The 26944-nt window shown below is 37.5% G+C and overlaps 2 protein-coding genes across 2 annotated transcripts in view; one reads left to right on the plus strand and one right to left on the minus strand.

Annotated features, from left to right (window-relative positions):
* Window positions 1-998: 998 nt before the first annotated feature.
* Window positions 999-1773, plus strand: LOC115622733 (casein kinase II subunit beta-like). The gene is made up of 2 exons (XM_030516773.1): window positions 999-1044; window positions 1151-1773. Exon 2 carries the CDS (start codon window positions 1160-1162, stop codon window positions 1763-1765), a length of 606 nt encoding a protein of 201 aa, XP_030372633.1. The 5' UTR covers window positions 999-1044; window positions 1151-1159; the 3' UTR covers window positions 1766-1773.
* A 22463-nt stretch (window positions 1774-24236) lies between these two features.
* Window positions 24237-26944, minus strand: part of LOC115622744 (connectin) — a 36407-nt gene continuing 33699 nt past the window's right edge. Inside the window, exon 4 of the mRNA XM_030516792.1 lies at window positions 24237-26493. Within this exon, the coding sequence (XP_030372652.1) occupies window positions 25586-26493 (908 nt within the window). The 3' untranslated portion in view covers window positions 24237-25585. The remainder of the gene's footprint in view (window positions 26494-26944) is intronic.

Raw genomic sequence — 26944 nt, forward strand, 5'->3', positions numbered from 1 at the left:
TTGATTTTTTCTTAGCACGTGTTCTATTCAGAAATTTCAGATAACAGTCGAGCACAGGCTTTTTTGGAAGTTGCAAGCTCCGCTTTAAACAGAGTCAATAAAATTTCCTGAAGTAGTATCTGATAAGGGCCGCCAATCATAGACGCAACACCAAGTAAAGCAAAATATAATGTAACGATTATGGTGCTCTTTTTGCAATGATTGTTCACATACAGTGGATTGGTAAGATATAATTATATGATGAGATAGGCCTGATCCTATCTGAAGCAGTCCATACTATGTTATGTATAAAAAACATGTATAAATAACATTTGAGTAAAAAAAAACAGCGGTGAGCATTTCATCGTAACCTTATTCTTAAACCTTTTTATCCCTTTTTTGTCTTTAAAAGTCAAGAACTGAAAAAAAATTGGTAAAAGATGTGCTCTATCTATAAAGCGTATACAAAAATTGATACAATAGCGGTTAAAGACTTTGCATGGAATCGCAACAAACATGCGTGATTTTTATTTGACATTTTCGCTGATACCGATATCGATAGGTAATACATATCGGGCTGTCACCACGACAACCCATTAGAGCTGGAGAAACATCGATGTTTTTCGGGGAAGAACATCGACTTATCGATGCATCGAACTTATATGAACGAATTTATAAAAATGTTTTGTTGATGTTTAAACATAGGGAACTGCATTTAATTTTGTCATATTATTTAAAAAGCTACGATTTTTTGTACTAAATACAAAAGGTTTCAAAACAAACGATATTTTCACAAATTCAAAGAATATAACAAACACTAAAGAAAGTATAAGAAACAATAATAAAAATTCAGTGGTCGACAGGTTAAGAACATCGAACATCGAGAATAAAACATCGATGCCTAAAAAAACGATCATAGCATCGATGTATCGATGTTTCGTCCAGCACTACAACCCACCACTTGCACCATAAGTAAAATGTCAAAGTAGGCATTTTTTTGACATAATCTACAATTCACACACAATTTTGTTAATGTATTAACATTCAACTAATCTAGAGCGTAAGGTAATAGCACAATAATATTAGCATTATAGAAGTGATTACAGTGATAAAATAATGTGCCTATTTTCCTGATGACCAAACGTTTCCAATCGGTAAACGTGTTTTGCAGAGTGAACGCATGTCAAACAAAATGAGCAGCACCGATGAAGTCTCCTGGATGTCGTGGTTCTGCGGCATTCGTGGCAATGAGTTCTTTTGCAAAATTGACGAAGACTACATTGAGGATAAGTTCAACTTGATTGGGTTAAGCGAAGTGGTGCCCAACTACAGGGAAGCCTTAGGCATAATATTGGACTTGGAGCCCAAGGACGAGTTCGAGACTGATGTAACAGATCAGTCGGCTGAGATGCTCTATGGCCTCATACACGCTAGATATATTTTAACGAATCGTGGCATCGATCAAATGCTGGATAAATATAAAATGGGAGATTTTGGATACTGTCCACGAGTCTACTGTGATAATCAGCCGATGTTGCCCTTGGGACTGTCCGATACTCCGTGTGAGGCAATGGTGAAGAACTACTGTCCGAGATGCGTTGATGTCTATACACCTGAATCGGCCCGATTCCACAACACTGATGGTGCCTACTTTGGTACTGGATTTCCACATATGTTTTTCATGGTTCGTCCAGAGTATCGCCCTAGTCCTCCTACTAAGCAATTTGTTCCACGCCTGTATGGCTTTAAGATACACAGCTTGGCTTATCAATTAAATTTAAAATAAGTTTTTAATTAATTTATATCATCAAATTTGTTCAATTTTTTAAATTGACGAACATTGCAAAATACCAAAAAATACAATTTTATATTTGCAAGTTAAAAAACGGAACATTTTTTTAATACGCGTGGCAGACCCCACAAATTATTTATATCATTGCTAAGACGCGTCGACCTACGATCCACTTTTGTTAATTTTTAAAATTTATATATTTACTCTACACTAGGTACAGAGTATAGTAATTCAAAATCTGGGCATCCGACTTCAGCTTCTCCACATTTTTTTTTTTTTTTTCACTACCATAAAGGTGACAGTTTAACTGAAAATTTCCAATTTCAGATTCCAATTGCTGATGATAACGTGTTAAGCAACTATAGAATTACCCTATTGTACATATAATTTTCTGATTGCACCATACAAACATCATATAGTACATATGTACATACTTGTGTGCAAATAACAACAGAAAAAACGGTTTAAATGTCTCTTTGAAGCACAGTGTGCTATGGGGCTTTCACGATTTTCCTATAGGCATAACATAATTTGAGGCATTTCTATATTTCTATCCATTGAGTATCTATTGCAAAGACTATATACACTTGATATACACTTTAAATAAATAAATAAAGTTAATTAAATTAAAATGCCGTTCGTATAATCATCTACATCTCGAAGACCATAACTACTACAAACACCCAATTTTAGTCCAAGATGCCCTAAATGAATACCCACAAAATTTCTATTTCAGAATTTGGCTCCATTTCACTCAGTTAAAGAAGTTATAGCCATATATGTAATTTTTGCCTAAGCTATGCCTTCAGCTGTTGTTATTGTTGGTGCTTTGCAAAGGAAAAATCGACATCTCTTCGAAATTTAAGAAAAAAATCTTTTCCAAAATTTGGGGTACAAGGTGGTTGCGGAACTTGCACTTCAAGCGTTAATAATGGAAATTTGTCCTTGATTTATTTGTTTCAAATTTCTTTTAAAGTGCTTTTACAAGTAATCTTTTAACACTTTTTAATTATGGACCAGATATGTCGTGAATTTCTCCCAATTTTGATATCTTATTTGTCGGTTATTTGCCTTTAAAATAAAAAGGGCTAGTCACGGATGATAGCCATACTTGTTTATTGTTTGCAATTCAGGGAGTATTGCTTTAATTTATGGTGAATCCGAATCCTTACAATAACTATTTATTCAACTTCGAGAAAAGTATTTTGAGTTTCGAAGTATTTTGAGCTTCAAGGGGCCAAGGCTCCCCCCCCCCCCCCCCCCCCCCACAAAAAGTAGTACACGAATTTACTATATTACTATATACTTATATGTATTAAAAGATACTAAGAAACAGCAGTAGCTATAAAAAATCTTCAAAAGTCTATAAGTATAAGGATAAATAAATAAATAAAAGCAAACAAGATTTTGTCTTTCGTTTCGTGTATCATTCTACACAATGCATAAATATTTAAAGCCCAGACCCAAGTTTTCCGTATTGTCTCATTTAATTGGATTTGCGTGTTTGCTAATTCCCCATCAAGATCCAAATAACAATTTCTTTTAAATGGAACTCCTTTATTTACAAATTTTTCTTAGTGTTGCGGCATAAATCACTGGGCAATATCTGCGTTGTTGGCAGGGCGTAGAGGCGTGTCAAAGGCACAGATGCTACTTTTGTTTAAATATTTATACAATGCCAATGTAAATTATAAAAAAAATGCAGCAACAGTAACAACAACTCTGGGCAACAAGTTAAAAACAATGTAAGCAAAGCAAGGCAAAGGCAAAATATGTATGGCTAAAGTAAACATAAAGGGAACAATAATAACAGAAGTGGCAGCAACAGCAGCTACAATGGCAACAACAATTGAAGCGTACAACAAAAAGGGAAGCTCAGAGAGTACAAACAAACGGTTTATAGAAAAGCGCAAGCCGCTGGGCCCGCCACACGGTTTATTTAATCAAAAGCGGTAAAGTTGAGAGTTGTGCTCATTGGTGTTGTTGGTGCTGCTGTTGTTTTTTCTGGGCAGGCGAGGGTTGGGCCAGTGTGTGTGGGAGTCATTAGCTGCGATGGGGCTAATAAACTAGACGTAGCAGTCAAGTCAACGAAGCGGCAGCGGATTACAAAACCGACAAACAAGCGGCTTAAAAACGCATCGCATTCCCCATTTACAAGGGTTTCCAGAGCGATGAGTTCTGTGTCCATCAGACACACACCCACAAACCCATACCTACTGAGATCTACCCACCCATACACATCCTTGCACACCTGCGCCCTTTGTCGACTTCGTATATTTGATGTTGCATGCGTAAATTAACAAATAAATGGCATTTTTGTTTGCCCTGAAATCTGCTCCTTACCAACGCTGCACAGTGACTCGGATACGGGATTTCAAACAAATTTTAAAGGGGGCCGGTAAGGACCCTTTTACCTGTGTTCTTAAGTTCTTATCCACAATTAATTATGCTACCATAAAGAGTTTCCATTTTTGCAGAAAAGGTGGAAATGAAATCTATAAATGAAGAGATTGTCGCCATGCACAGTTCATTGTAGCCTATCCCCTGTAATATGTTCTCATTTGCAAGAAAGATATTTTTCTGTGCCTGCTAATTAATTTGAACTGATTTTTAAAAGGTATTTCGGCGTTCAGTCACTTAAATAATTAAATTATTTGTTTTTAAGAAGCAGTCAGTTAATACAAGGTTCATGTAGTACTAGACGTAAGCTACCAATAAACACTTTATTTGTTCTTTATATTTAATGTCATGAAAGAAAATGCGAAGTCCTACGCATTAAATAATAAGTAATTGTTTTTGCTTTTAAAATCATATTTTCATTCGCTGATATATCAAGTTAATATAAAAAGTCCTACAGAAAGCGGAAAAGTTCGAATACTTGGGGACTTTTAGTGATGCCTTTTCTATTCACTATAATTAATATTTTTTAATAAAATCGGTCTGTATTCTGATCTCGACCCACTGTACTTTGTTGTCCGACAGTACACTTTGCTGGGTCTTTGTCCGAGGTTTGTTTTGTTTGTGCTTTTGTGCTCTTAGCTGTCCATTGATTTGCCTCGCTGCTTTCTTGGCAATTTCATAAACTGCCGTGCAAAATTGCGTAAAATGTGGGCAACCATGCCTGTCCGTCTGTAAATTGTTGACCAGGAGGGGGTGATGGTGGGTGGAAAGAGTAGCAGAATAGTCGGCGGGTAGCCTTCTTGTCTGCACACCGCACAAGCCGGGACTCATGTTTGGCAGGCCCTGACTGGCTGTATCTTTATTTTTGACCACAAACAACATTGCACTTTTGTTCAAAGGAGTGCGGAGCCAGTGGCTCCGTCTGTTTTAAAACGTGTTAAAGGGGGCTGATGGAAAGGGGGGCGATACAGCAGGCTGGCAAGTGGTCGAGTGGGTGGGGATTCCCGGCTGCGGTGACAGTGACATTAACCTCATATGCAGTTGACATCGTATTTGTTCCTTACTTATATAGTAACTGCACTCGTGGTCACTTCGCTTGATCAAACCGCAAGAGCTGGAAAACATACAACATGTATATTTTGTGTCTCCTCAGATATGCATGCAGATAAAAATATTTGCATGTGTATGTTCTTCACGGTTTTATAAATACAATATTGAGATCATGTTTCTATGGAATTTATATCAGTATTTAATATTAAAAGAGCCAGAAAATTAAGAAGTAGTCTAACCACGATTGCATCGCGCCTCCTTTTTTAACCAAATATCACTCTAAATATTCCAGAAATTATTGCTTAGTTTACATATAGTAGCTTACCAGGAATCACAAATGAGACAAGTAGTAGGAAAAATATATGATTTAGCGGCAGTTGCAGCTCATCTCCTCGGTGTATCAATACTGTTACAAAAATTAAGGCAATTCCTTAGGATACAGGGCATAAATATAAATAAGTTAGAAATCATTGGATATTTATTTCATGAGTTAAATGTGTAAACGGCCCAAACATTTAAGGAACATTAAATTAATAAATTAAATTTAGTAACTTGTGCAATTGTAAGTATTTTCCGAGTTGGGGACCCCATTAGGTGCTGAGACATTTTTTACCGATTGCTTCCTTTAAAAGCAACCATGAACTTCTCACATCCATTGTACTCGTATACATACTTATTTGTATACACACGCTCATAGCTATGTGCTCATCTACGTTCGCGATATTATTCTTCTGAAATTGAATACCGGACGTTTCATGGTCGTTCGTTTTTGCTGATGGCGTTCGATGCGCGGGTTTTTCAATTAATTTAAAAAACAAATTTCTTATTGATTGCACCATGGCTGCCATTAACTCACCTTCCTGGTCCGTGCACACAGGATCCTTGCGGCAGGATGAAGTCTTTTGGCCGACTTCTCAATTAAATTAAATAAAAGTGAGGCGGCGACGGCGACGGCGGCGGCGTTGACGCTGGCGTTGGCATTGGCGTCGACGTAGGCGTCAACTGCGCTGCACAAACTCTTCAGGCAACGGGGCGCTGTAAATCTCGTGAAGCGAAACTTTTTAAAATTAAATGACAAACACACATAAATAACTGCAGTATGTGTGTTTATTTGTCTGTATAAAAGTGAGTGCGTGCAAAATGCATTTAATTTGCTGCAAAGTGCCTGACGGCCTCTGGCCCGACACAAGAATGGGGTCCGGGTCCAGGCTCCAGCCTTGGCGGCACCCAAAAACACGACGGCCGCTGCGGGCGGGCTCTTTTAAAATGATAAAAGTCGCCACTTGTCGCGGCGACACGGCGTCGGGCGTCGCCAACAAAGCGGAGTAAATTTCAATTAAATGTGAAAGCAAAACAAATTTTTAACTTTGCAGGATGAGAGTTTAGAGCCACAGAAGCAATATCGCACAGTGTGTCGATTGTAAGGGTAAAGTGCAACAGAATACTAACTTCAGTAAGTGTGTTCTAACACTTTCTGATATCATTTTAAGAAGCAACAGGAACATATACTATATTTGTCAATAAAACGGTAACTTCAAGTACCAGACATGTAAGACCATCCAAGACAAGGAAAACAGCTTTTAATGGCTACAGCAATTGGCTTATTGCTGATATTGGCTTATTATTAATATTATTGTCCTCAGTGTAGTGGACGCAATACGTCTGCATAAGTTTGTAATATAAATAGTATAAGCAACTAACTTTTTCAAAAAATTATTTACTAAGTGTCCCAAATTAATTTTTTCCTTTTATTTTGATACTTTTTATTTCTAAATTTAACGACAAACTTAGTTGTCGATGTAAAAAAAATGGTAGAACAGTCTTATAAATAAAATTATAATAATATTTAATAACGAATCCGAAGTTTATTTGCCCAAGTGCCAGCTATGCCCCGATTCACAACAGAGGTCCAAGATATATATATATATATATATATATATATATATATATGTTTCTTATTAAAAAAAAAAAAAAAATATATAAAAAAATAAAAAAATATATAAAATATATATATATATATATATATATATATATATATATATATATATATATATATATATATATATTTTATATATTTTTTTATTTTTTTATATATTTTTTTTTTTTTTTTAATAAGAAACATTTTGTGTTAGTCACTGGCAGTCCGGCAAGCTATGCCCCGACTCACAGCTGTTGTGGAGAGTGATTTTCTTGGAGGTAGCAGAAAATAAATGATTACATTAAGGAGGTAAAGATTGGTCCCTTGAGCGTAAACAATTCAAAATTATTTCATTTCACCATAGTAGCAGTAGTTTAAAACATTCACATTTTATACACAATTCATAAAACAATAGATTAAAACTATTTTAATCTATTTCTGTTAATTTTTATTGATATACTACAAGTATAAGTAAAATATTCTTCAATTTAGTTAACCAGTGACTTGCCTATCATTCCCGTTCCGCTTTAAAATTTATAATACTGCCTTGCTGTTTGGTGCTTTTTAATTGTTAATTAATCATTTGTATAGAAATGGGATATTATGTTTGTATTGTGTAAATATTTGGGTAATTGACTAAATGAGATGCCTTATTCAAGTTCGCATTTTATATTTTAATTTTTCATCCAAAGCACTGTGCAGTTTATATTCACATGTGTGTGTGTGTGTGTGTGTGTGTGTGTTTGTGTTTGTGCCTAAATGTAATTGCGTATTCCATATTTCACAGTCTGAATATGTGTGCGTGTGTTGTGTTGGGAGTGTACGAGCCTGCGTGTGTGAATGTGCCTGTGTAATTGTTATGGAATTTGTTGTTGTTCTGGTGTTTGTTATAATAACAATTACTTGAAAAATACTCGGATATCAGCTTTGCCGTCGCTGCCGCTGCCGCTGCTGCTGCCGGTAGTAACGACGTCGATGCCAGTAAAATTATTTAAATGCCTCTGTGCCTGGGGATTACAAATACACATACCACACACAAACACAGGAACATACACACATGCAAACACATGGGGGCCTTGTTATACAATCGCAAAAACATACAACAGCAGCTTACATTATATAGCTTCTGTGGCTGCCGCTGCTGTGGATACTGAATGGGACGAATGGGGGCCTTTGGCCGTACGTGTCTGCGTAAGTTCCGGACAGGGCCCGCCCGAGCCGTCAGACAATTTGGTTTAATTGATAGTTTCGATAATGTAATTATAGACAATTGCGTTTCATGCGAAACCGATTTGCTGCGATTATAATGGCAAACAATGCTCAAGTGATGTTGATAAGCGCCTGAGTGCGTATATCTTTGTGTGCGTGCGCGTGTGTGTGTGTGTGAACGTAAGTGTGGGTGAGTGATGGACGTCACTCACTTGTTCCATGTACGAGTATATACCTACATACAGACATAAGCATATAAAAAGAGTGGCAGACACTCATTGAAAATGTGCAGCAAATGGAGTGTGGTCGCTGTTAAGTGTTATTAAGTTGTAAAACATAAAACTGAAAGGCACAGAATGTGAGCTCCTTTTTTGCATAGCGAGACCCAAATACGCTAACAAAGACGTTCGAGGAAGTTACCATACTTATTGCCTAATTCCTTTCAACGATATGCTTATGATAAAACAATTTTTTGTAGGTAATTGAGGTAATACAATAATTCATAGGTTGCCTGAGATAGATTTAGAGTTGCTACATTTAAACTGCGCCACACCTTCCAAGGTATTCTAACTGGTCTAGTATCAATTTCTCTAACAGTATGTATACTATTAACCAATTAATACTTGTTGCTTAGACACGAACTGAACTCAAGTGTTATTAGAGTTCAAAAAACTTTCGCAGCGTCAAAATCAGTTGTATTATAAAAACGGTTTGCTTTTGTAAGTTAACCATTTTTTTTGGAGTTCATAAAAGTTTATGGATTATGGATCCCTAGGAATATTAATAGTTTTTGCATTTGTAAGTAGTATTTGCATTTGTAGTAGTAAGAAGCACAAACTGAATGATGAAATTGATAAACTCTGTTACTTAACAAAGGGTATGGCAAGACGGCAATTAATGGAGCGCTGCATGAGAGTGGTGGCTGGCGCCTGCTCATATACCAAGGCCCGATCCCGGTCCCAGTCCCAGACCCGGTTCCGACTGGAGCCACATCAATCAAACCGGCAGCGGTAGAAATGTAGAAACGCGCCTGCAACTGCAGCACTAATTGACAGCAGGGGCAATGGCCAACTGCCGCAGGTACATGCAATTAATTATGGTCATTTTCAGGTGCGCGCCCACAACCGAACGCACATCCTCTTGCGACTTCGACCAGCATTCAGTTGCCGAATAACAAAGCAGCACCAATGCCAATGACTGTTGCATACTTTTGTGCGCGACAATAATGCGCGCAAACAAGCAAACTCTTTGTCAATGTGTTAGTGATGGGCGCGTAACTAATGCACGCATAATTCAACTTAAAATACGAACAGTTGCTGAGATTTCAAATGTACATTTTAAAGGTTAGTGGAAAGTATCATGCTCAGACCAGAGTTACAATTCCAGTATAAAGCCGTTACATTTATTGTAATTGTATTTAATTAAAAAAAATATAGTTATTACCATTTGTGTATTAAGGCGGAATTTTTATTTTAAAAACAGAATTAGTTAGTAATGAAGTGGAATGCCAATTAAAATTGATAATAAATACACGCTCACTCCAAATTATTTGTTGATCATGTTTTTGCTTAAAATAATCATAAATAAAAATAAACCAACATATTAAAGTTTATAAATAAAGATGCTAAAGATACATTTTATTCAACTATACAAGTTTATTTTTCTGTTAATTTGGTGTACACTGTTAGTGAAAACTAAATTTATGGACTATTTCTATAGGAATTCTCGTTTTTCTTGATTTTCTCTCATGTTTCTCTCGATATTCTCATCGTTTTTGACATCAATACTGATTAGATACAAATCCTAGGACAGTACTATCAATTGAATTTATATTTTAATTTATTGTATTCAGCGTTTACTGAAACTAATAGTTTTAATTTACTTTTTTTTGAATGTTGGTTAGGATTTTAAGTTGTTTTGTTTCGAGATTCACTCACGTTAAACGTTCATCGCTAGTGTGTTAGTGCGTGCAAATAAGGTGGTGGATCAAGGGAGTGCAAAACAAATGATGAGACCATGCTGACGTTCCACAGTTGATATTGTTGGTCGTATTGTCGCTGTAAAATGGCGCCCATTTGGCAATTGGTGCTTCCGGTGGCTGGTGGCGCCGCTGTTGCATAATACGTATCGATGACAATCGAAATTGCCAATGTTGCAATTTGCACACAACAATAACAGCATCACTTGCAACAACAGCAACATCAGGCAACCAACGGGCAACAACCAACGTTGTGGGCAGACTATGTGGCGGCTTTTCTTAATTCGGATTTTTATGATGTGGCTGCGATTTTCCGGGCAGCTGAAAAACGTCTGATTTGTGGCCGTTAAGTGAAAATCAGAAGCGTACGTACTCTATATATCGAATATGCTCGATGGCTGGAATTCAAAATATTTCTCAAAGGACATACAAAACCAATTGAATTCATGGCGGCATGTTTATGGTCTCATCAGCACTTTTCACCATTGCTTTCTGCAAATAATTAAAAAATATGCCCACGCACATGCACATGCTGCCATTGAATAAAGGGGGAAAGGGGAGATTTGCTGCAGGCATAACAAATTTAATCAATTTGCATATTTATTTATTTGCCAATACGCAAAAGTCAAAGCTCAAAAGGGAGCGAAACATTTCACGCTCAAAGTAACACAGACTGCCCGCCAGGCCGTTCGACATACGAACACCCACACTCACACACATCTCTCCGCTTGACTTGGCTGGAAGGACTGAAATGGACTGAACTGGCCAAATCCCAGACAAGTGAGCAAGCAAAATGGCCGCCCATCCAACCAATTGGTTCGCATGGAATTATTGATATGCTTGATTGATTTATTTTTATGTTTATGACTTTTTACGCTGCTACCAATTGAGTGCAAGCTGCAGTTGAATGAATGCTTAAATGAATGATCGAATGAATGAGTGCATGAGTGCATGACTGATTGGATTGTTTGGGTCTGTCACTTGGCCAATTGTTTGGCTGGCATGTCAGGTGATAAATATGATAAATACTCGCACGCTCCATCTGTCTCCTGGCAGCAGAAACAAATAAAATTAATCAACTTTAATGCACTTTAGACGCCAGGCGTCCATTCTGGTTCTCTATCCCTCATGGCTATGGCTGAGATAACAATAAAAGGAATCCGGGCGTGCATTGCAACCTGCAATGGCAAGCTCCACGGAAGCTCCACTAAATAATTTCTAATAAAATAAAATAAATAATGAACGCAAAAGCCAAGGATGCTTCGCATACAGCAGGCACATGATAGAGCGGGATATTTAATGCAAAGGGGGATTGGTAGCCGCCTGTCTAACAGTTAAAGAGGGTCTATAACCAATACATACATATACACGTACAGTGACAACTACGGCAAAGGATATTGAGTGGCTTGATAAAATTGTGTGCTTTTGTAAGAAAATGTATGTGGACTCCTTTAATATGTTTTCGAAGTCGTCAAAAATAATATTTCATTGAGACCTTCTCTACTGCCTTCTCAGTCAGAAATAACTCAATAGGATACTCATTAACAGACTTTGATTTTATGAGTTCGAGTAAAATTTATAATAAGCCAGATCTAATGATTGAGCTTGACGATTTTGTCACTCTGATCGTAACTTTCTAGACATCATTTTCTTATTTAACTTAACGAGATTATTAAGCTTGTAATCATAATTTAGAAAACGTATATTTGACACTTCTTTAGTTTTATCTATTCACTGTTGTTTTTTAAGCACAGTGATACTTAAGCAAAGCCTTTTTACCTTCTAATCGAATGATTACCAGTTGCTAGGAATGAGGTTGCTGTTTAAATAGATCGAGGAGCAATCACGATTCGAGATATCACTTTAACAAGGGGCTGGGAAAGTTACAGGTGAAGTAGTATAGTGCCACAATTTCCATGTCTTCGTCGTGACGGTCGAAAAAATCGGTGTAAAAGTACTGAATGTGTGATATACTCGTACAATCAGATCATACTTGTATAACATACAAGTAGTTCTGCATCTTTTCTATTTAGAGCGCCCATCAGGCCCATTATGAGAGCTTTGCCTGTACATACGTAACTAGTCATAGACGTAACGGAGAACGGAAAGTAGAAGGGAAACAGAGGTGGAACGTGAGACGCCATATTGCGCAAATATTGCAGCAAGTTGCTTTGGCAATGTGTTTTACTTTTATTGCACTCGAGCCGTTGGGTGTTCAATGTTATGGCAGCGGGGGGGGGAGGCTGGGGTATTGGCTGCTGCCGCTTCTACTGCTGCTGCCACTGCCACTGCTACTGCTGCACATTTTTAACGCCCATCATAAAAAGCGACGAGAATGAGCATGGCCTGGCCTTTGGAAGCGTGGCTATGGCTACGGCGCAACACATTTTTCCAATTTTAAGGCTGAGCGCGGCGCACGGCAAACGCGAAATGACCATAGAAATGATTGCCCATGCACAGGTCGGTCGCACCAAGGGTCATTGCTGCTGCTGCTGCTGTTTCTGTTGCTGCTGCTGCTGCTGCTCTGCTCTGCCCTCATTGTTGTTGCTATTATTATTGTTGTTGTTTTTATTCGCCTCGGCTTATTTGCTAAAAATAAAATCAAACTGCATGGCGGGTATCTAGGAGTGTGGGTATACACGAGTATAGTGTATGTGGGTGTAATCGTCGGCGTCGGCGAAAACGCAACAGGAATACACGCAGCATGATGAAGGATGAAGGAGCTTAAAGAGCGCCACGACGCAACGGCTGCGTCTCCTGATTGCAAATTTATGGTCTAAACTACACGTATTTGTGTAATTTAAGGGGCTTTCGTCATTTGAATCTCTTGGTCGCGTCGCCGCTGCTGATAAAGTTTTTATTTGTCGCCAACGCAATTTCAATTTATATTTATGACCTTTTAAAGTCGTTTTATGAGCTAACAACGTCACGCTGCGCGACATCTACTCCCACACCCGGAACTTCCCGGCCACCTCCTTGCTGATTTTTTTCTTTTCCGTTTTTAGTGTGCGTGAGCCAGCGCCCATGTTAATGCTAAGACGCATTTGACAATTTTAAAGCAATAAACTTGGCCACCATGTGCCGTCATTAAATTGGCGCGAACGCGCCCCTGGGTATGGCCTTAGCTTGAGTCTCAGTTTCTGCCTCGGCCTAGATTGGAGGCTCTCTGGATAGCAATGATGCCTGTCTCCTGTTAGTTTTCGGAAATTGGCGTTGCTTTCATTGAGCGCTTGATGTATTGACTAACATATATTAATCGTCTTGTCGTGTCGCAATCGTAGCAAATAGTTGCCACACCACGCCATCTTGTTGGTCCTCGGGCCGCACTTAGGGCGTAGTCGCAGTTTCAGTTACAGTTACACGGCAACCGGAAATGCTGTGCCATCAATCAGCGGAGGGCTTCATTAGCCGCATTTGGGGCCAACTTGTCCGAGGCACTTTCAAATTCGTCCAATGCGTGCTAGTACTGTGCACTTCTGTTCACTTTCAGTTCATTTGAGAAGGCATCACCATCTTCGCTGCAAAATTGTCACTTCCTTTCGATAAGCTATCGGTTATCCTACTAATGTAGGAACAGAACGGAATGAATTTCATTCATTTCCAAACAACAAAAGATTTACTATATTCACATTCCGATATTGTTAAAATGCGTATAAAAGACAATATACGTATGAAACTAATATACATGTGTATATGCTAGCGTTGAAGTAGTTGCATGAAGAATGTTTTTTGCACTGGTAATTCCTAATAATATTATATAAAATGATATGGTCTATCATTAGCTGTGTGTGCACCTGGCGAGTCTTCACATCAAGTTGTACTTAGCTATTATGACTCAAAAGTTATATATAATCAAACAGGTGTGTAGTATACTTGTACTTACAAAATGAAGTCTGTTTCTGGCTATGCCCTGTATACAAATACATTTATCATCAGTTCCAATTATATAGTATAGAATTGACAAATAATCGGGATCAGCTATTACAAATGTTGTCGTCACACCCAAATGGAAAGCATGTTCTTAGGGCCAAGGCTTCATAGGGATTAAAAAACATTGGAACAGTATGTAAATGAACTATCTGGCCTTCAAGTTCTGAAACCAATATCTCTATAGAAACCTTTATAATAAGTACTTCTTATAAGTATAGATTTTTTCAACTTCCTAAAGGTTTTATTTGTTTTATCTCTAAAAACTCAGAACATTTTATAACATTTGAAAATATAAATTAAATTATTAAATTATGACCCAAGTATTTCTTGTTATCATAAACTTAACCGATATATTTAACCGCATTTTACTTAAACTCAACTTATTTGATTGAAGCAAAATTATTTGCATGGCTTCTAAAGCTTGTTCCCAAAGTACCTGCACCATATAACGAAATAAAAAAGAACAAAATCTGATTAGAGGCAGCTCTTGGAACTGATTCGACTCGCCACATCTCTTATGGAAGGGTTGCTGGACAGCCATTGGTTGGGTTCCAGCTGATAAAGCTACTACAGTTACCAGTTCTGGTGCATTTGGGCAGCTGTCAGTTGATTTTGTACTTGACTCGATCTAATTAAGACGCACATCGGACTGCCTGGCATCTTGGGCAACTGTAAAAAGCTATTAATAATGTTATTGTTGTTGTTGTTGCTGCTGCCGCTGCTGCTGCTGCTGATGTTGCCTTTAGGGCATACGCCAAGGGACCGATTGGCACGCGAAGGGTTTCAATTACGGCAACGACAGCTTGGGCCATAAAATCAAACTGAAAATAAATAATTAAATATTCTTCATAACAACGAAAAGACCCAAAAACGACCACACACCAGGCGAATTGGTTGGGAATGGGCAACACGAATGGCAAACAAATAGAAAAATATCCCGAAAAGTGGCTAAGCACTTTGTTTACATTGTTAGCAATTTATGTGACAAAGTTTACTGCCACCCCTTACTGCTCCCCCTTCGACCTTTGTCTTTGTTTTCCTTACCAAATTTTGAATTGTGGTCAAACATCGAAGTGTATACAATTTTGTATTTTGTTGTTTGGCTTTTGTGAGGCATTCCTCTAAAATGTGTTCTTGCATTTTTGTTGCTATTGTTGTTGTGGTTGTTGTTGTTGGTGTTGGCTGCTTTATTGGCAAAACTCGACTAACCTCTGGCCGAATATTTTGCGGTTTTCATTTAAATTGAAAACAGTAGCCAGCCGCTTACAGCCCGCTTACAGATCAGTCTGGGACTGAACTCAGTTGGAACACACGATACAAGCTCGTCGAACGACTCGACTTGGTAAAATATTTTAGTACAGTGTGCAATTACTAACACGTTAAAATAAATTTAAAAGCAAGCTTAAGGAGAACGCTCGCAAAATGCGACCCACAAGCTAAAAAGCCGCGCGCGCTGCTTTTTGGCATAATTTAATAATAAAGTTGCTATCCAGCCGTAGCTTGTTGTTTATGTTATGAGTGCACGGTTCGCTTCGCTCTTTACCTTTTAGCCACTTTTTTTTTGCTTTTTGTCAAAAGCTTTTAGCTGCAGAGCGTCCCCAGTCTGGTGGGGCATGGCGGCTGTGCCGGACTGCATCAAATGACATTTAGCTTTCGCATAAAGTGCACATCAATGCTTAGTTGTTTGCCAGGATAACTCTATTAGTTTCCAACGGAAAGACTATCGACGGGCGGAATGATGGGCGAGCGAATTGAAAAGCATGAACATGTCAGCATTCTATTAGCCACATGCCGGCAGCTTTATGTAATTCTAATGAAATGCAATTTGCCACAGTATTGATGCCAAGTGGCTCATGTGTGCTGTACACTAGTTGGCAGGTGTACTCAGACAAACTTAGTTTTCTAACAAACACACACACATACACACACTAATAATATTAACTTTTCCTTGGAAGTGAATTATAAAACTTATGATAAGTGCAATGCACATAAAATGGTCAACGAAGATAACAAGAAATAATTGAAGCCTTAATTGGAGCCATCAAATTAAAGGGGCCATAGAAAACAATGTCCGCGGGATGAACACTGAGAGCAAAAATAATCAGATCATAGGGTGGAGGGAAATAGCTTTACTATATATCACCAATGCACATGACATGACTGTTATAGTTTATCTTGGCTGGTTCCTCCACAAAATGTGTCTACCTTCAAAGAAATTTTGTATAAATCATTTGAATTACGTTTAAGATTAATTTGTTGAAACAAATTTAATTCAAACGCCATTTTAAATTGTTGGAAGGGCGGTTAAATATTCCGAGATACTTATTTTTCATGCAATTCACACTCAATACGTGGAAATATTTTAAAATTGGAGGATTGGTCTAGAAGAAGGATATGGAATGCCAGGAAAAATATAATTACAACTGAGGATTTGCTTGCAAGTCAAAGAAACATTTCAATTAATCCAAGTAGGGGCTCAGATTAGTCAAAATATTTATGCCTGCTAATGTGCATATGCATGTTCCACCTGTACTACAAGTATATGACGCACATATGGAATTATAATAACAATGGAAGGTACAATGAAAATCGTTAAAATTATGAATAGAAAATGGCATGCAACTCGCAATGTTGCCATATTGTTTTTGTTGTTGTGCTGTTGTTATTGTAGTAGTAGTTTTAGTTGTTCTTGTTGTTGTATTTGTTGAGCGAGCAACTGCCGAGTCGAAGCCGCTGACGACGCCAACTTCCCCACACAGACAGATGTCAATCACATGCATTCGCGGTTGTCGTTGTTGTTGTTGTTGTTGCTATGGCTGTACTCGACATGGCAACAAGGCAAAGCACTGCAGGCTGTGAAGGCTCCGGCTTCTCACTCACCTGTGGTTGCCAATGAATGAGTGTGTTGTAGTCGTTGTGTGTGAGAAAAAACCAACGCCAAACACTAGCGGTTGATTGATTTTTTTTGCCGTTGCCACCGTCAGTGGCTGTCGCCGTTCCTGCCGTCGTCGTCGTCATCATCGTCGTCGTCGTCGTCGTCGTCGACGTCCTCGTAATAATAGCTCATGCTCCCCCTACCAACCTACGGGTTTAGTGCCCGCTTAGCCCGCGGCCACCATCCAGTCAGGTCGCACTTAGCGTCGTTGTTGTTGGCGTTTTGTTTGATAACATCGTCTACCAACGCGTCTACCATACGAGTATTACCCTGGGCGAGCTCAAAAGCCCACGTGGCGTAGGAAAAACATCCAGTTATATACATACAAATACATATCCCTAGGTGTGGGATTATAGCAAAATGCAGAGAATTGCTTGGAGGATAAGCAACATTTTCATAAAGGCTGTAGAAAAAGGAACGAGCTTTTAAAATTAAGAAAGCTACAATTATTGGCAAATGGAATGGCAAATGGAAATATCATATATTCAGTAATTATAATAAGTATTAATGAGCTTAAATACATTTTCAAATATATTTTAAGTTTTAGTTAAACTTTCAGTCCTACAAATATATATTTCAGAAAAGAAATGGTTTATATATATTTTTTACATATCAAATAAAATGAAATAAATACATTTTAGTTAACTTAAATTAAAATTTAAAAAGACATTTCTGTACATACAAATAATCTTCGATAGTAAATATAAAAGTAATTGTATTAAACATAGAAAACAAATAATAATTAAAATTGTATGCGTACGTCCTACTTCTTTTATAAATTAAATTAATTAAATTAAGTATTATGCTAAAACTAAAGCCACATATTTAGAAACACGATGCAAGTCTTGTTTTTTACCAAATAATGAACTACAATTAAGTACAACTATTACAAAATTAAAATGATATACTTGTGGTTGCGCTCGCATTAGCAAAAATATAGATAGTGCTAATAAAACTATCTGCATTCTGTATCCGATTTAAAATAGTAGATCCAAACTATCATAACACAACAAGCTTATTTTATAGAATATTAATTTATTTTTAGCTATAATATTAAAAGGATCTGAGGTATGCGGCAGCAGTGCACAAACCCATTTAAGATAAATTCAATTTGCCCGAAACAAAATACTAGAAATAATTTTTAATTGAACGGTTTTAATGCGAGTGAACGGAAGGCAATATTAATACGATAAATGAACTCTCTCTTGTCCAAATTTTATGTAAAAAATCTTACTATATACCGCACTACTTGCGTGCTGATGGTAATTTATCCTTTTAGTGCTGACTAATTTCCATTCAGTACCAGCTTAGTTAATAAATTAACAATTTTTTAATTATGATTAATATTTTTTTTAGTTAATTTTTCCTTTAACATTTAATATTAGATTTCAATTCCACCATAGACTTGTGAAAATGTTCGTATTCATTTCTCAAATAAAAAGATATTCTCTATATAAAGCTAGCTGAAATCAATATTTTGTAAATTTGTCTTTGGTAAATAAATCTCAATTCATATATATTTAAATATAAAAAAATGAATTATAATTTGGAAATTTGAGGCATAATTCATTGAGTGGCTGTCTTCAAATGAAATACATTTGAAATTTACTAGAAAATCAAACTTTTCTGATTCTTGAATAAATTGTAATTTTGTTGTAGCGTTGACCAGAAATTTGTTTAATAGTGTGTCTATGAAGGTGTACATAGAACGGAACCATCAACTATGAGTCGTGTTTGATTATTTGTACGAGTATGTGTGTTACGCCTTTGGCATAATCATTTCGATGCAAAAATTTTGACATTTCGCCGCCCATGTAAAAATAAAAGGCGCCGCCATGCATTTTTCCGTCCTGTCAATGTTCATAGCGCCATTTGTGCGACATGCTGCCATGTGTTTGTGTGTGGGTGTGGGTGTATTTGAATATCTGTTTTTGATTTTTGTCGCTCCTGGCGTCTATTCAATTTGACTTGGCAGGCGGTGCGTTGCGGCGTTGGGGAGGCGCTGCTGCTTTTGCTGCTGCTGCTACTTCCACTGCCGGCGTTGCAACAATCCGCCCCCGAATGAAATCAATAAATCTGCTCCACTGTTTGAATCCAATTTATCACTTTGCAATTTTTCATTTTTTCCACGCGTCAGCGGCAACGTCGATGAGCACAATGAAGCAGACCACAGTGGAAAAATACTTGTAATTTGTGGTTTGATATATCTATACAACATTTAAGATACAAGACAATTTGCATACAATTTAATATACCTCTGGTTTGTATATTAATATTAACACCAATAATCTAGCTTTAGAATGGCGAATGCCATCGACAATAATATTATTAATAATAATGTATCAAAGCGTAAAGAACATGTTATGAAATCTTTGATGATATTCATTCCTCTGCTATTTAGAAAGAAAATGAACTAAATGTTAATGTTATATTGTTATTTCATGTGCCATCCACAGTCAGCGTTTAATATGGCTTCTAATTTTCAACTTAGAGTTTTTTAACATTTGTATTAAAGTCAACTTTTTTTCGAATTACTATTTGATTAATTGTTTTATTACAAATACAACAAAATTTGAAGCTGGAATCTTTTTTGCCCGGCAGCCAAAAGACTAATTGTCCTTTTAAAAGCTAATTTGCTGTCCAACCTGTTTCTGTGGCCTAAAACTCAGTAGTCCTAGTAGCTATATTAATACCTGACATACATATGTCTATTGGAGGTGTAAATGTTTAAATAAATTCTGATTGTTAGACATACTTAACTTTTCTTTATTCAAAATATTAGCTCCCTCGTTTTGAGCCCAAAATCGGTATTGTCAATTTTCGACTGCTGATCGCCCACTGTGCATGGCAGCTAACCACGCGGACAAGTAGCGGTAATTTTCACACATGCCCGACACATACACACACCCGATTATATACCCAAGCCCATCACCAACTCATCGTCTCACATTATGAAGTGGCTGTCTGGTTGCCGATTGGCGGCTTATCCGTACATTGTGCATATGCTGAAACGACTTTATTAGGCGCAACACGCTGCTGCGTGTAAGTAACGGACTGAGCATTAATGGCCGCCATTTCTTATGCAACACTTAGCGTGAGGCAGTGTGAGTGGACCACGCCCATTTTGGCACTTTGTGCACCAGCACTTACGAATGTCGCTTGGCTAGGTTATTTGCCACATGGCTTCGCTCTTATACTCTACTACTTCACACTGGGCGGTGATAAAATCAATGGGAATGGCGTTTAAACAAAGAGATCAACGAGATCTAAAACACTCCGGAAACTATACGTATTATTCTATATTCTGTGACTCGGAGTACCTTGCAATAATATCTGAAGTATTCACGAACAAAGCTGATCGGCATCTTTTGAAATACCCTGTACCCATTCTTAAAAAAACACGTAATACAATGATATAGTAATATACATGTATGTATTCTACTCTGTATTATACTCTCTATTTTATTCTGTATTCTACTCTGTATTCTACTCACTATTCTATTCTGTATTCTATTCTGTATTCTATTCAGTATTCTATTTTATATCCTACACTCTATTATACTCTCTCTTATACTCTCTATTCTTTTCTGTATTCTATTCTGTATTCTATTCAGTATTCTATTTTATATTCTACTTTCTATTATACTCTCTATTATACTCTCTATTCTTTTCTGTATTCTATTCTGTATTCTACTCTGTATCCTACTCTCTTTCTATTCTATTCCGTATTCTACTCTCTATTCTATTCTGTGCTTTTATTCTTTATTCAATTCTGTATTTTATCCTCTATATTTTATCCTATATTTTATTTTATTTTATATTTTTTGTTATATTCTCTATTGTATTCCATATTCTATTCTCTATTATTTTCTGTGTTCTATTCTTTATGCTTTATTATATTTTGTATTCTATTATCTATTCTATACAATATTATACTGTCTATCCTTTATTATATTTTATTCGGTTTTCTATTCTCTGTTCTATTGTCTTTTCTAATCTGTATTCTATTTTCTATTTTATTCAATAATAATACTGGAACTATTTCGCTAATAACTTTTCTTGGAATTGACCGATTTGGATGAAATTTAGAAAGTAGAAAACTGTATGGAGATTGCTTGTGCCAAGTTTGGTTTATGTAACTTTTGAAATGTGGACAGTAATGACGAAATTGTGTAGCGTGTGACGGGGCTATGTTAACTTTAATAGTCTTTGAGATCCTTGCATTCATCCAGACGGACGGACGGACGGACGCACGAACATGTCTAGATCGATTCGTCTCGTCATTCTAATTCCGAATATATATACTTTATGCGGTCGGGGATGCTTCCTTCTGCCTGTTACGTATTCTACACAAACTAGAATTTTGGAGGCTTCTTGAATGTCTAAGGACTTAACAGTTCGAAATGTAAAGTACGGAAGATTCGTGGTGGTTGTCATATTTTATTCAATTCATCATTCCCATCAACATTGGCACTCTACTATTGAGTTGTTAAGCCTCAGACGTACAAGTACGAATATAAATTTTGTTAACTATTTTATTGCTCTTTCCACAAAATGGTTAATCTTCTAGAAATGTACAGATAGACAAAAATAGAAATATAGATATTTTAAAGTAGCAGTATGATTCAGAGTTTCAGGGTATTCGGCTTCGGCTATGCTTTATCAACAGCCTTATACTGCATGACTCTGCGCTTCGTTTCCTTTTGCCTGGCTTTCTCCCACTTCCTCCACTTACTGCCGATCGATCAATAATGAAATTTAGGAAATATTTCGCGCGCACAAAAGCGAGCGGTAGTTGGTAGCTGGCGCTGTAAATTTGGGATGCCTGGCAGCTAAAATTCGAGCTGCGTTTGCAGCTTTTGTGAAATTTTATAAGGTTTTGCATATTTTGAGGCGCAACGAGCCATGTGTTGAAATGTTTTGTGTGCGCTCAAGTTGCGGAAGTGATAAACAGGCGGCTATACAGCGTTCTGTCCTGTAAATAAAAACACCTTCAACGTATTTTTTACATTAAATATATTTAGATTTATTTTCCAATTTTTTGAGGGCACAAATATGCAGCGCACAAGGAACGGGCACACTTTGGGATGTAATATTAAATACACAGTTGGTTGGTAATGCATATTGGAATGATTTGCGTTTTTTGTTTCAGCTTCCAGAACACGCTCCTTGTGCGTGCTGGCCAGATTTGGCCCAAAATCATCTGTAATGTGGTTTTGTGGTTTTTAGTAAACTTACATCAAATACATTTATATATATATATATATATATTCTTTTTGGTTTGTTTCTTGTATCATATTTTCATACTGCTTTTGTTTTTGGGCTACAGCCGCTTTGTTTGCTTGACAATGCATTTTTCTGGTAAATATCCATATATGTGTGTATGTACGCTGTACTCCAATCTTTGTGTGTGTGTGTGTGTACATACAAGTTAAAATAGTTAAGTAAGCTACATGTAATTATTATTATAAACTTACGTTACTTGCGCATTTTCCTGTTCCATACAAAATTAGCTTAACTAAATTACAATGGCAAACAAAAACGAAATATAGCCGTATGCTGTCAATTAGCAGGAACGAAAGAGTCTTTGGTAAAAAGTTGTACAGTGCCTAGTCAATGATAACAAATCAATTTTTATTAAAAGCATTTTATGCATCTTTTCAAGTTACTAAAAAATACGTTATTTATTTACTTATTTGTTTCAAATGTATATGAAACTTACGTAGAGAGACAAGTCAGTAGAGTCTTCCAATCAAAGCCCTAAGTTTTTAGCAATTGCAAAATATAATTTTGTTGTCAAAAACTACACCAACATATAGTAGTGCACTGCTTACCTAAGTACTTATAAGATTACTAGTAGACGACTTAAATTTGCAATTTGGTTTTCTTTTTCAATGTTTTCCATTCTTATTTCTTAATCAAAACACTAAATACATTTAGCTTCTGCCCACGTACTTACACTACTTTTACTGTTTTTTTTTTGTTATGTTTTGTTTTATTTTTGCAAACGAGTTTTTCTTTCATTATTTTAACTGGTTTTTCTTTTGCTAGGCTGACACGATTTTCCTTTCCTCTCGTTAGATACGAGTATGCGTAAGGTGCAAGAGCAAAATTAGTGGGACAAATATTAACTAAATTCAATTTGAACTAAGAAAACACGATAGATATCAAAATATATATGTGTATGTGGGTACCCTTTTTTTAAAGAGCCTGCCACCTCTTTGAGAAAGAAAGAAGGTGCAAGTATATACCTCGAAAGTCCTTCGACCAAACTTGTTTCTCTTCAGTGGCAATGAGGAACTAATTGCTTCCTTTCGACTCTTAGAGGATTACTAAATGAACGAACTCAATATGCAGACTTTTCATGGGGACATGGAGAAAAATATAAAAGTTGTTGTCCTATACAAGTATAATTTTGTCGTGCACCTTATTACACGTATATGTCCTCGCTACTGTCTCTTTGCTCTTTTGGCTGCAGTGTCCTGTCTCGCTCCCTTCATCTGTTCTGCTGCTGGTGCTGATTGTCCACTAAAAACTATGCTTGCTTCTTATGATCTATTTCATTTGTTGTTATTTCTGTTGTTGTTGTTGTTGCTGATGATGTTGGCAATTGCCCTATTTTATTTATGTAAAATTTGCTCGTTTTTGTTTTTATACACTTAATTTGCATACTTTATGAATTGTTAAAAACACATTAATAAAACATGAAAAGGTCCGTTTTTGTTTTTTTTTTTTACAAATAAAACTTTCAATTTGTGCACAATAATGTATAATAAATAAATGGTAATATGTATGGGTGTTAATCAATTTTATGCCGGTATGAGTTTTATTTCATTTCGTTTTGCTTCACTTTATTTAAATTGCATTACCCTTTCCCCCTGCTTGCATTTGTTACAATACATTTAAACATACAATACAGTACAATTAAATACAATACAATAATATATATTGTGTATACATTAGCATAATTTAATTTTATATATTCAGTCTTAAGCTACAAAAATCTTTATGCATATTTCTGTTTTTTGTTTTTTCCTTTTTTTTGCTTAACTTGCTACAATTTGCTTGTGAGTGAAAAAATTGAAAAATGCAAAAGAATATATAAGGAGTATATGTATATATTTTCGAATGCAGTCAAGTGGAAACAGAATAAAGGAGAGCTGAATTCAAGAGACAGTTTGTGTGGGCGTGGCAGTAGAAATGAGAGACTAAGCGTTGCGGAAACAGGTTGCGTAGTATTAGTACTTAGTTTGTGATTGATGGGTCTGGTTTTTCTGGTTTTCGTCTTTCAGCTTACAATTAAAAAGCGCTCCTAAACTACGAGTAGTAAGAGTGAGAACCTATGGTCCAGGACCATCCGGTGAAGCCTAGGCTAACTATTTAGTACAAGTATGTGTGTAGCTATTATATCTCTATTTTCTAGTTTATATTTTCTATTTCCTAGTTACTCGTTTCTGTTATCAATAAAACGTTCAGCTGTTTGCGTTTATCTTACAAGCATATGCCTTCTGTTGGCCCTCTCAATACAACTCTATCCCTAGCCGTGTCTACCTGGTATAGTTTAGCTGTACCTGTAGCTTGCTGCAGCATCTAAGACGTTTAGCGCTTTCCAAGTTTATTTTCTTTTTTAAACTGTATGTACCCTTGCTCAAGTAAACAAATGGCAAACAAATGATTCGATTATACACGTAGATACATATAGTATGCATCGACTCTATGGCTATTTAAACTATGTAAGTATTTATGTAGTACTGTGTATTCATTTAGTGGTATTGTAGTATGAGTTAAATGAAACGCCAGTTTGCTCGGAGGTTCTCTTTTGCATTCATCAATTAGTTATTATTTTGGTTTTTCTTGTTTAACTGTTTTTCTGTTAAGTTGTTAGGTTGTTAGGTTGTTGTTGTGTCTGTCTGCTTCACTGCTGAAATTCTCAAGTCAAACTAACTTTACAGCTAAATGCTAAATTTATATGAGTTAATCAAATTCCGTTCTTTACATATTTACATAGCTCGCAGGCTGTCTGCGTTTTGTATCTTTATAATTTCTTAGATAAATTCTACCATTCATATTTTTGTGTTTTTTCTTTTTTTTCTGAAGCTCGTTTCCACAATGTTGTCTAGTCCCTTGTCTTGACAGTGGCTTCTTCTGGATTCCGTTTTTGTGTGTTGTAATTTTATGTTGATAGCTGAGATGGCGTTTAGTTACTGCAACCGCTCCAAAGTCAATTACCAAGCGACTACACTAAGGACTACCGAATGAATACTCGCGAGTATATACAATTAAAAACTCATAATGCGCCTTCAAATCTTCGCATCCGCTTCGGGCATAGAGCACGCTGGTTCCAATCACAACAAAAAAGCGGATGCAGATTCAGTAAAGGGTGCCATTATCCACTCAGCCCAAGTGCAGCATAATCAGATACAAGTAGACTACCAAGAGGAGGCCTGGTGTCGGTAGAGCTACCACTAATCTGGGGGACATGCTGGTTAGATCCTGGCCCACATTACTGCGTACATCCATAAGATCGCGAGAGAGCGGCAGTTCGGTGGGATCGCTAAGTTCGTCATGACACGGCAGCATCTCGGGCTTCAGCATGAAGAGCCTCACACTGATGGTGTTTTTGCCGGACAGTGCGTCCAGCGAATCGACATCGAGGCTGTTGCCCTGCTGATGGGTGAGCAGCACATCATTGTGAAGGTCAGTGGCGCCGACTAAACCACCACTGCCGCCATAGAATGAGCTCTGTTTGTGCAAATTCAGGTTGTCGTCCATGTCGAGGCCGCCATGACCCAAGCCGGGCACATGACCACCACCTGCATTGGACACATCATAGTCGTAGTCGTAGCGTTTGTGCGTGGGCGCCACTGCAGCCACCACAGCTGGTAGTCCAGTCTCTGCCGCCAGTTGTCGCCTGCGCCGCAACTTCGCCTCCACCACATTTTCAGCGCCCGTGAATTGTCGTTGGCCGCGCAACGCCTGCCGCGATTTGCTGCTCGGGTGCTTGCGACTGCCGATGCCTATGCCTGTACCTGTGGACAGGTCATCCATGCTGACGTAGCTGGAGCCACCCAGGGTGTTGCCAATGCCGCCCATGCTGGCGCTGTTGCTGCCGATAGCCGTGAAGCCGCCAATGTTGAGCAGATCCAGGATGTGTGACGGCACCGGGTCGACAAAATGCGACAGCTTGGGCTCCTGCAGCGAGCAAATGAAATCCTCCAGCGAGTCACGCAGCTGCAGGTGACGTGTGCGATTTTTCAATTCGAAGATCCATTGTAGCCGACAGTCGCAAATGAATTTGTTGTCTGTGTGCGGTGGCAGAGAGAGAGAGAGAGAAGAGAAAGAAATGGAAAGCGGGGGATGAATATAAGTGGCATTCAGCGCTTGGCATAAACGAAAATAAAAGGCACATTGACAGCTCGAAAGCCAAATGTGTATGTCCGTACGTTAGTCTGTCTACCTCTGTGTGTGTGTGTGTGTGTGTGTGAGTGTGTTTGTGTCTGTCTGTGTGCTTAACGCGCGTTGTATGTGCTCCGAAATTGCTTTTGTCACAAGTCGTCGCCGGTAGACCGAACCAACCAAATTCTGAAACCCATACACATACCAAGTACTCCTCGCCTCAGCACCACGCCCGCCCGACCGTATCCGCACCAGCATTGTCTTTGCTTGGCCGCACAGGTGAGGCATTGTAGCCATTGTGATTTCCGTCTAGCTTTTGCTCTCTTCTCGCTCGGCCTTTAAGTGGCAGCCGAACCA

Source organism: Scaptodrosophila lebanonensis, unplaced genomic scaffold (genome assembly GCF_003285725.1).
Source record: "Scaptodrosophila lebanonensis strain 11010-0011.00,11010-0021.00 unplaced genomic scaffold, SlebRS2 tig00000043-arrow-pilon, whole genome shotgun sequence".
Taxonomy (NCBI): Eukaryota; Metazoa; Arthropoda; class Insecta; order Diptera; family Drosophilidae; genus Scaptodrosophila; species Scaptodrosophila lebanonensis.

Coding starts and splice junctions, on each gene's coding strand:
- LOC115622733 (XM_030516773.1), top strand. CDS start 1,160: ATGTCAAACAAAATGAGCAGCACCGATGAAGTCTCCTGGATGTCGTGG.